This window comes from Drosophila novamexicana, unplaced genomic scaffold (genome assembly GCF_003285875.2).
Source record: "Drosophila novamexicana strain 15010-1031.04,08,12 unplaced genomic scaffold, DnovRS2.1 tig00000008-arrow-pilon, whole genome shotgun sequence".
Lineage (NCBI taxonomy): Eukaryota > Metazoa > Arthropoda > Insecta > Diptera > Drosophilidae > Drosophila > Drosophila novamexicana.
Window position 1 is genome coordinate 3,952,883 of NW_020824765.1, and position 10,127 is coordinate 3,963,009.

Below are 10,127 nucleotides of genomic sequence, written 5' to 3' on the forward strand. Positions count from 1 at the left end.
ATATCAATTAATTGGCCAAACTGCGCGCTTCATTGAATGCGTTAATTGGTTCGCGGTTCGCTTTTCTGATATAAAAATAAATCAAGGCATTCAAAATATGTATAAATTTATACAGAATGTGCGTATGTGTGTGTGTGTGTGTGTGTGTGTGTGTGTGTATTAATTGATGCCGCAGTTCTGTTCGTCGATTGTCGATTGTCGATCATTCTGTCCGTCCGGGTGTCGATAAAGTTGTAGGCACAGATTGAAACGTCGTGGCCAAAAACAAAATCAACACACAACACACAACTAAATGCTTATGAAGAGTGTTCATCAGTGTGTTTGTGGAAGAGGCAGGGGTGGGGCGGGGTGCGATACTTACTCAACCGTTTCAGCAGACAGAGACAGCGCCAGTTCACACGCGCGCTCGAGTTTGATAAATCAACTAGCAAAACCAACAAACGCAGCCATTTTCCGCCGCATGCGCGTGTGTGTGCGAGCGGGCCAGCCATAGTGGTGCCTGGCAACGCCCCACTGCGAGAGAGCGACGAGGCAGCGACGACGACGCAGACGCAGACAGCGACACAGTTGTCAACCACATGACAGCTCCCAATAATAAAGTCATATCGAGCCCTAACAAGCGCGGGCCCCAACGTGGAGTGAAGGCGGAGTGAGTGAGTAGGCAAGCGAACGCGCGAGTGAGCGAGCAAAAGAGCGAGCAAACGAATTCCAAAAACCGGTTCGCCGTTGGTTCGCTCTTGTACTGCGCTGACTGGAAACATTGTCTCGCTGTCAGATTACAGGTGACAACGAAGAGTGTCACAACAAAATTTGCGCACCAAGAGAGAGCAGAGCTGAGAGCGGCCTCAACAGCAGCAGCAGCAGCAGCAGCTCTGCCAATCGATCAGTCGAACAGTCGAAGTTTGAGTATCGTCTTCGTCACTGTCAGAGGCCAGACGACACAAACGTGCGCTCACGCTGTCTCTCGCCCTGTCTCTCTTGCTCTCGCTCAGACTCGAATCTGCGCACACACATACACATGTGCTTCGGTGCATGCACCCTATGCCGAGCACAGTCGACTGTCTCTCTCTCGCGCTGACAGTTCAATCGGTCGCTGCCTGCTTCTGCTGGCTTCGTCGCAGCGGCAGGCAACTGTGATTAGTTAATTTAGTCGTTGAGCTCGCATGGAACAGACGTGCGCGTCGCAGTTGTCGGAACAGCAAAAGCAACACGAGTACGAAACGCATATACAAGTAAATAAAGATACAAAACAAAAAAACAAACGCAAGCAGTTGCCAATTGAAAACCCACACGCGAAGTGAATTCAGTGAAAAGTGCACAACTAGCAGTAGAATAAGAAGAAGAAGAACAAGAAGAAGAGCAAGTGGATAAGAGGTGTAGAACGTTGATAAGCCGCGCGTCAAGTTAACAAATGGCCCTTGAGGATCGCTGCAGTCCACAATCAGCGCCCAGTCCACCAGGTTGTTTGCCGCAGTCGCCGCCCCAGCAGCACCAGCATATTCTCCAGCCGAATCTGCGAATCCACGCAATCCCAATCTCGATCACCGCGCTTGACATGAGTCTACAGCCGGGCACAGCTGCCACGGCGGCAACCCTTTACCAGCAGCAGCAGCTGCAGCATCTGCACCAGCTGCAGCAGTTGCAGCAGCTCCATCAGCAGCAGCTGGCCGCCTCTGCCGGCGTCTTTCATCACCCGGCCACTTCGGCTGCGTTCGATGCGGCTGCTTTGCACGCTGCTGCACTGCAGCAACGGCTCAGCGCCAGCGGCTCGCCGGGAGCTCATTCGACGGGCGCCTGCTCCACGCCCGCCTCGACGCTGACCATCAAGGAGGAGGAGAGCGACTCGATTCTCGGGGACAGCTTCCACAACCAGACAGCTACCACGGCCACAGAAGAGGACGAGGAGGAGGACGATGACATTGATGTGGACGACACCGCCTCTGTCTCTGGATCCGCTCGTCTGCCCCCACCAGCTCACCAGCAGTCTAAGCAGTCGAAGCCCTCGCTGGCCTTCTCCATCTCCAACATCCTCAGCGACCGCTTCGGCGATGCCGCCAAACAGACCAAACAAGGCGACTCCACTGGCGTCTCCGTCTCCGCAGCCGCCGCTGCGGCCAGCATCTTCCGCCCGTTCGAGGCGAGTCGCGCTGCCGCAGCCACGCCCTCCGCGTTTACTCGCGTCGATCTGCTGGAATTCAGCCGGCAGCAGCAAGCAGCTGCCGCAGCTGCCACCGCTGCGATGATGCTGGAGCGCGCCAATCTGCTGAACTGCTTTAACCCGGCCGCCTATCCGCGCATCCATGAGGAGCTTGTCCAAAGTCGGCTGCGCCGCAGTGCAGCTGGCAATCCGAATGCCGTGCTGCCGCCGACGGCGAAGCTGACGGAACCCAGCGTGGAGAAGTCGGCCCTGGGCTCCTTGTGCAAGACGGTCTCGCAAATTGGCCAGGCGCAGTCGACGACGCCCGTGACGACGCCGAGCAGCAGCGCCTGCCAGCTGGCCAGTCCTCCGCCCGCCTCGAATGCATCTACCATCAGCAGCAGTTCCTCCACAGCAGCCAGCTGCAGCGCCTCCTCCTCCTCCGGCTGCTCCTCGGCGGCCAGCTCGCTGAACTCGTCGCCCAGCAGCCGCCTGGCCGGAGCCAATAATGCGAGCAGCCCGCAGCCCATACCACCGCCCTCCGCTGTCAGCCGCGACTCCGGCATGGAGTCCTCGGACGACACCCGCTCCGAGACAGGTTCTACCACCACCGACGGCGGCAAGAACGAGATGTGGCCTGCGTGGGTGTACTGCACCCGGTACAGCGACCGTCCCAGCTCAGGTTTGTAAAACATAAATAAGAAAATAATAAATAAGTCTTCTTAAGTAACTATTCCAAGGGAATAGGAATCATATGAATTATTGAGCCTAGGAACTGTAGGAATTTATCTAAGGACAAGTCGGTGAGACTTATAATTCTGAAGGAAATTGAAGAGAGTTGAAGAACTAAAATTAAATAGGACATTAGAGTAATGCCAACTGGAACTTTGTCAATAATTCATTAGACCTTCATTAGAGCCCTCGTCAGACATTAATATCAAATAATACTTAGCAGAAATTTGAAAAACGGATACAATATCAAATGGGAAACTATAGAATAGCCTATTGGGCTTGCATAATAATTCATTAGACCTTCATTAGATCAGATATTAGAAGAAATTTGAAGTGCTGATGCAATATCAAATGGAAAACTATGGAAGATCCTACTGGAAGCTAATCAATAATTTTTCGGCTTGGCCTATTAGCTCCTTCATTAGATCCTACATTATAAATTATTGTCCAATTGCCTTTATGAGTCCTACACATGATATTGTGTGTGCGTGGGACCACCCCCAACGCAGTGAGAAGCGGCAGCCTTTCAAGCCGTGTTTGTGGATATTGCCTTGTTTTCTGTCATAAAGCCGAAGGACACTGGGACAATTAAATGTCCGGGGTTCAATTGTCAGTTGTCGAATTTCGATTGTCGGCAGTGCGTTTTTTGCTTTTGTTCTTAGGGGCCCGGGAGTGCGGGGCCTTCCGCCGGGGCTGGCCGCACGCAGCGCTTGTGCCTTTGAAGCTGACACTTTATGTGACAACATGCAGCGCAGGCGGACGCTGCGGCTCGTTTGCCTATCGCCGCAGACAAGAAGTCGAAGGTCACATGTCACGATTCTCGCTGCCACTAAAACGCGCTGACGATTGACGATCCCAGATCCCCGTATCCCAATTCCCGATTCCCGAAGTGCGAGCGTGCGGTGAAAGTGCCCATTAAAGAGCAGACACAAAAGACTAGAAGCAGCCAAAGGAAAAATCATTTTTCCAAGCAGTATCTGTGTGTGTGTGCGTGTGTGGGTATTGGTGTTGGTGTTATTGCTGCGATGCGTTAATTGACAAGTTAAGTGCTTTTTTATGACTCGAAATGGTTTTTTAATTTGGTGTCGATGGAATCGTATAGAAACAGGCAACAACAAGGCGTTGATAGCCGCCGATTAGCGGCTGCGAGATTAATCAAATCATCTAAGCAATCGAGCAATTAAATTATAATTTACAATGTGTCGACGATTGCTGCTAAAGAGCAAAGCAAAGCAAAAACAAGCCCAAGTCCAGGCCCAAGACTAAATTTAAATCAGCCTCAGCTTTAGCACTCGGCGATCGTTGGCCAGCTGCCAATTAGCTAGAGAAAGCCCCTAGTCAATTAGCTAAATATCGTACTAAGCAGCCGGGATTATTAAGTCATTCTCGCGTTTGTCTGTCTGTTTTGAACTGGCCCTCTGAACTTTGGCGCTCATCATATTAATTAAAGTCGGGCTGAAATGGCGAATGTCGTGCCCCGTTCCCTGCACGGAACGGGCCGTTCCTTCCGCTTGGTTCGTTAGACGCAGCTCTGACAGCTGACAAATTGAACATGCGGCTAGGCCGTTGCATGCCACAAGTTTTTTTTTAGTTCTTAGTGTATGCTAATTAAACCATTAATAACATTAAATATATGCAGCCATAACTTCTTTCGCTCGACTAACTTTTCTATTATTCTTTGCAGGACCCCGCTATCGTCGCCCCAAGCAACCAAAGGACAAGACCAATGACGAGAAGCGTCCACGCACCGCCTTCTCCAGCGAGCAATTGGCACGCCTCAAGGTAAGCAGTCCCAGATACCCACACACACACACACCACACACAGATATCCCAGCAAATTGGTGTGTTGTGTCATATTTACAGCCAAAATATTTAGACACTTTAGTGTGGCCGCCCGCTGGGCTGCATCCTGGCAGTGTCCTCGGCTAAGCCAATTGGACATGCTCATATTTCACTCACACTACCCGTCTTTCAACTAAACCGCAAATAATTGATTTGCCTCAGCCTCTACCTACACTGAAAACATTAACGCACTCGTTCTCTTTGGCGCAGAGCTGACCCGACCCTAGTTGCCTTTTATTGCGCAGCCGATACTCACCATTTGCCTTCTCTCTCTCTATCTCTATCTCTATCTCTTGCAGCGCGAATTCAATGAGAATCGCTACCTCACCGAAAGACGCCGCCAGCAGCTGAGCTCCGAGCTGGGCCTGAACGAGGCACAGATCAAGATCTGGTTCCAGAACAAGCGCGCCAAAATCAAGAAGTCGACGGGCTCAAAGAATCCGCTGGCCCTCCAGCTGATGGCCCAGGGTCTCTACAACCATACGACGGTGCCGCTGACCAAAGAGGAGGAGGAGCTCGAGATGCGCATGAACGGGCAGATTCCGTAAATGGCTACCGCTCCCTGCTTCCTGCTCCCTACACCCGGCTGGTCCTCAGTGTGCAATATTAAAAGGCGCCATCCCCTCGCTCCTGGCTGATGGCTGGTGGATTGTGAATTTGTGCGGCGTACAAAACTGTGTTCATGTGATATAATTGTAATATACATCTATCGTCTCGTAAAGTATCGTATCGTATCGTATCGTATCGTATGCTATCTATAAGCTTCGAGTTCAATTCTCCGTTGTTATTTAAGCTACACAGAAAGTATTATTCTCCTTTTCTGCAGGCCTTCTTAGGGGTAGCGCCCCCTTCTTCATAAATATTGCTTTGCAGTCTTGTATTCTAACCAAAAGCTAACAAAAACGTTAATTCCTAGCTAAACAAACACTTTCTTATTTTGTATCTATAATTCAATATATGTATGCTTAACGTGTTATAAGTAATTTAAAAGTTCATTAGATTAATTTATAGCTTAGAGAAAAACACATTTAAGCGCTTCGGCGAAGAAGTATTTCTAGTTTTTAAGTCGCAAAACGAAAATGTTGTGGATGAAAAATGCTTAAAAAAAATAAAAACAAAAAGATTATAAATACAAATTCAAATGCACCCAAAATAAAACACAAAAGCAATTTATCCGAAATCCATGTGCTAAAAACAAAAACACGAATAATAAAAAAAATTATTAAAATAAAAAACTATTTAAAAAAATTAAATAATGCGGTTTTATTTATTTATGTTTTCAAAGCGATAAAAGTCGCCAATAAAACTGCAGCTAGAAATGGAACTTTCTTAACTAAAGTAACAATTTAATGGGCAGGGAATGAATAGGATTGATGAAAGCGTAACTTTTTTTATATAATGATATTTAAATAAAGATTTGCTAAAAGTTATGCATGACAGACTTTCGAGCTCACATATTCCTCCTATTACAAAGCAACAATCTGACTAAGTCTGAATAAATATTACAATTCTGGGCTAGATTGATCAGCTTAATTGAACCAAAATATGTAACAATGAAGTCTTTTGAATATCGAATAAATAAAACTTGTGCAAATTATAGATTCTGACTTATAAAAAGCCAAATTAATCGTTTAAATAGGTATTTCACGGAAGACTTAAATTATTCCATTTGATAGATTGTGCATAATAAAACGATTAAAAGTCGTAAGTTAATGTTTTATACCTGCAGTAAATGTTGCTGATATACGAGTATGTGATTAATTTCCTACTCGTTCGAATGCAGTCTCATTTCTCAGGTTTTGACAGCGGCAAATCTTGAATATGAAAATAGCGGGTTAATCGACTGTGATATGACAGCATTCAGGTTAATAGGCTAGTCCCATCCCATAGCCGAGCTACTGAACCCGTGTGCGAGACAGGCGCCTTAGCCATCGTCGTCGTCGCCTTTATTCAATGACAAGTCCACATTCGCATTCACATCAAAGGCCGTCGCCGTCGTCGTCTTCGTCGTCGGCGCAACTTTAAATCATGTAAACTTGTCACCAGTCGAGGGTGAGACTGGGAGCAAGTCGGAGACTGGCAACTGGTCTGAGAGAATGTGAAGGGGGGGCTGAGGTGGGGGATGCTGATTCGCTAATTGCACAATCACAGTGCACGGTTTAGGATGAGCCCAATGAGGACAATGAGCAGAATGATGAGCTTGATGTGCATAAAAATGGGAAAGGGGATGGGGACGAGGATGGGGCTGGGGATGGGGGATGAGGCTGACTGACGGCAACAGCATTCAATTCGATTTGATGCTGCCATTTAATTAAAAGCAAATCCTCATATAAACAAATATTGTGACAAGACAACACGGTGCCATCAAATGAAACTGCACCCAGCAGCGACAACAACAACAACAACAACAGCAACAACAAAAACAACATCGACAACAACAACAGCAGCAGCAACTACATCAAATGATTTATTAGCACAGATTTTGCGGCAATTGCGGCCAAGATGCCGAGCGGCGCGCGTTAATTTGCTGAAAATAAATTCAAAATACAAAATACAAAATGCATAGACAGACAAACTTGTAGTGGGAGGATGGGAGGGGAGCACCAGATCGGCAGCTGACATTTACTGGCAAGCGTTGATGTGTGCAGCTGATGCTGATGCGAATCTGGCAGAGATCGGGCCACATAAAATGAATTAATGCCAACGCTAATTGCGCCAAATGCTCGCGAAAAGAAAGAAATACGATTATGTGCGAGCGTACGTAAATGCGTTGCCACATGCCGCATGCCGCATGCCGCATGCCGCATGCCACACCCCCTGCCCGTCCCTCAAAACAGCTTAAATCAGGCGTATTATAGAGGCGCAAATCCATTTGCGCACGTAATGAACCAATTAGACAATTGCATCTGGTGGGGCCTGCTCGATCGATGCGACTCGACTCGACTCAAACGAGCCGGAAATTAGCTGGAGCTGGCACTGGATCTGGATCTGGATCTGAAACTGGCGCTCGGCATTAGCTAGTCAAAGGGATGTTTCAACACTTCTAATTAGCAGAAATTGCCAAGTGACACACCGAATTTCACTTTTCGACTGTGGAATTTCAATTGCGCATACAATGTAGAGATCGGCTATTAAAAAGCCACAAAAAACCATATGTGCTCATATATGCTCTTATGCCACATAAGTCAGCCTCAGCCTCATCCCCATGCCACATTCTCCTCGCTGTGTGGGCGATCCCCCCTCCCGGCAGCACAGCCCCCGGCTCGCCTTAGCGTCTGTGATTTATGCGCCTTTGAGGCACAGCTTCCCCTTTGATATCGCCACGTGGCAGCCCCTTCGCTAATTGCGTTTTGGTTGCCTACAACTCCGAGGCGGCATTTTACAGTTTGTCGTATTAATTGCTGGTCGCACAAAGTCTCGTTGTCATGATGGCTGCACTGTGCGAAACCGGAGCCAAGAAGCCAATTTTTGATTTTATAGCTCACAGATCGAAAACTTCCAATTGTCGTCAACTCGGATTGCAGAATTGTGTTTAATCAATTTGAAATAATATTTTGTTTCGAATGTCTTAAATTAATATTTATTTCGTATCAATTGCTTCCGATTTAGCCAGTTTTTTCGAGTGCACGAACTAATACAAATTATATTTGTGTGCATCTAGTAAATGTCGAAAAAGTTGGCGGCGTCTTCTAGATTTATTTGCCGTAATGGGCAATTGGAGCTGCCACTTGTTTCCGCTTCGCTTTATCAATTGATTTACGATGCGATGCGATAATAAAATGCAATCGTTCCAGCCGATATATATAGTGTATGCTTGGGAGCATTAAGGTGCCCGGGCACAGCTTTTATGTCTGATGTGCGCCATTTGCGAGGCTATAGTTGCAGTTGCAGTCGCTGGCATTTCATAATCGCTGCCAGTTCCATGGAAAGTGCACTCAATTATGGCCAACAGACAGGCGCTGAGTTTGACTCGGCTCGGTGCCTGGGTATCTCATGGACTCATGGAGTACCTTCAAGTGAGCGCTGCTGTCCCGCTCTGGCGCTACAGGGGCTGGCAAAGCGCATCTCATGCGCTGCCAACTTGGCCTAAACAAACATTCAAATGCCCGGCAAATGCCAGGCAGCCACACTTGGCTACATTTTCAGAAGAAGTCAACGCCAACATATCCAACACCAGCCACATGCACATCCACATGCACATCCACATCCATATTCACATTCACACTCACAGTCACAGACACAGACACATCATCATTGCCGTCAACTCGAAATGTCAATTCTGTTGACTCGAGCGACTTGTGCAGCTCAAGAAGTCTCTCTCTACCCATAACCAGGCTAAGCTCAAACCTGGCCTGGGCCAAATCCCAGTTGCAATCCCAAACCCAATACCAATCCCTTCATCCGACGGCGCTTAGCGCTGCGTCAATATTTGAGCTGTTCGCTTGTGAGTTTTGTAACTAAGCAATAAATAAGTAATTGTAATTGATTGTCTTCCGTTGGGCCGAGCGCCATATGGAAAGCAGGTGGTGGAAGGAGGTTGCTCTCGGCTTGGGTTGCCATGACGCTAATTGGTCAACTGCTTGCGCCTTTGTTTGACTGCCAATTTGCACCTTTGACTCGGCCAGTTCCAGCGTTTTACCTTTTTGTCAGTTTGTTAGTGCGCCGCTAACTGCTCTCAATGCCCCGCTAAGTGCCTTGGTCAACAAAGGCGCCTTGGCTGTCCAATATCAATAGACTGGGCATCTTTAATGCGATTCGGCATTCGAATATTTATAGGGTATTTAAATAGGTTCTAGCTATTTGTGAAAATACATTTTCTTTGACGCTAAACGAGAACCAAGTTTGACAATGGATTTAATCAAGGTGAATCCTATTATGAAATCCAATTACAAACAAATTAATAATCAATATGAACCATGCAATATTCAAGTTTTGTTATTCCAAGTATGTATGAAATCCTATAAATTATTGCACATAATTGGCGGTTAAATTAATTGTTACAAATTATTTTTGTTTTGTTACTATTTAAGCAATTTATAAAATGGGATAATCAGCCAGATTATTCTCAGAGCTTATCGTGAATTGAGAAATGGAGAAAAGGTGAAAAGGTTCACATAACGGAGTTAGGAATACATAAATTACTCTTAGCACTTTCTTAAATAATTTAAGATTGGAAACCAGTGTTGGAAATAGCCGCGTTTTTTCACTGATTCATTTAAGCATTCCGATTAAGTGGAAATGTTTTATATGACCTCACAAGAGCATAAGTACAAATATGAATTGTCATTTACAACTATGTGGACACCAATAATAAAACATATGCATATCATATCTATTCAATGTCCGCTGTCAACTGAAGGGTGCCAAGTGTGGCGCCGGCAGGGACATACATATGTGAAGAGAAGACCACCGAAAA

The 10,127-nt window shown here is 46.7% G+C and overlaps 1 protein-coding gene across 1 annotated transcript; it reads left to right on the top strand.

The window, feature by feature from the left end:
• The first annotated feature begins 1,140 nt into the window (after positions 1-1,140).
• LOC115762937 (segmentation polarity homeobox protein engrailed) lies at positions 1,141-5,806 on the top strand. The gene is made up of 3 exons (XM_030705320.1): positions 1,141-2,819; positions 4,554-4,651; positions 5,011-5,806. Exons 1-3 carry the CDS (start codon positions 1,412-1,414, stop codon positions 5,257-5,259), a joined length of 1,755 nt encoding a protein of 584 aa, XP_030561180.1. The 5' UTR covers positions 1,141-1,411; the 3' UTR covers positions 5,260-5,806.
• Positions 5,807-10,127: the final 4,321 nt, after the last annotated feature.

Bases quoted from the DNA above. Each gene is read 5' to 3' on its own strand.
- LOC115762937 (XM_030705320.1), top strand. From the start codon at position 1,412: ATGGCCCTTGAGGATCGCTGCAGTCCACAATCAGCGCCCAGTCCACCA. The intron at 2,820-4,553 runs GTTTGTAAAACA...TATTCTTTGCAG, and splicing joins CAGCGACCGTCCCAGCTCAG to GACCCCGCTATCGTCGCCCC. The intron at 4,652-5,010 runs GTAAGCAGTCCC...TATCTCTTGCAG, and splicing joins AGCAATTGGCACGCCTCAAG to CGCGAATTCAATGAGAATCG.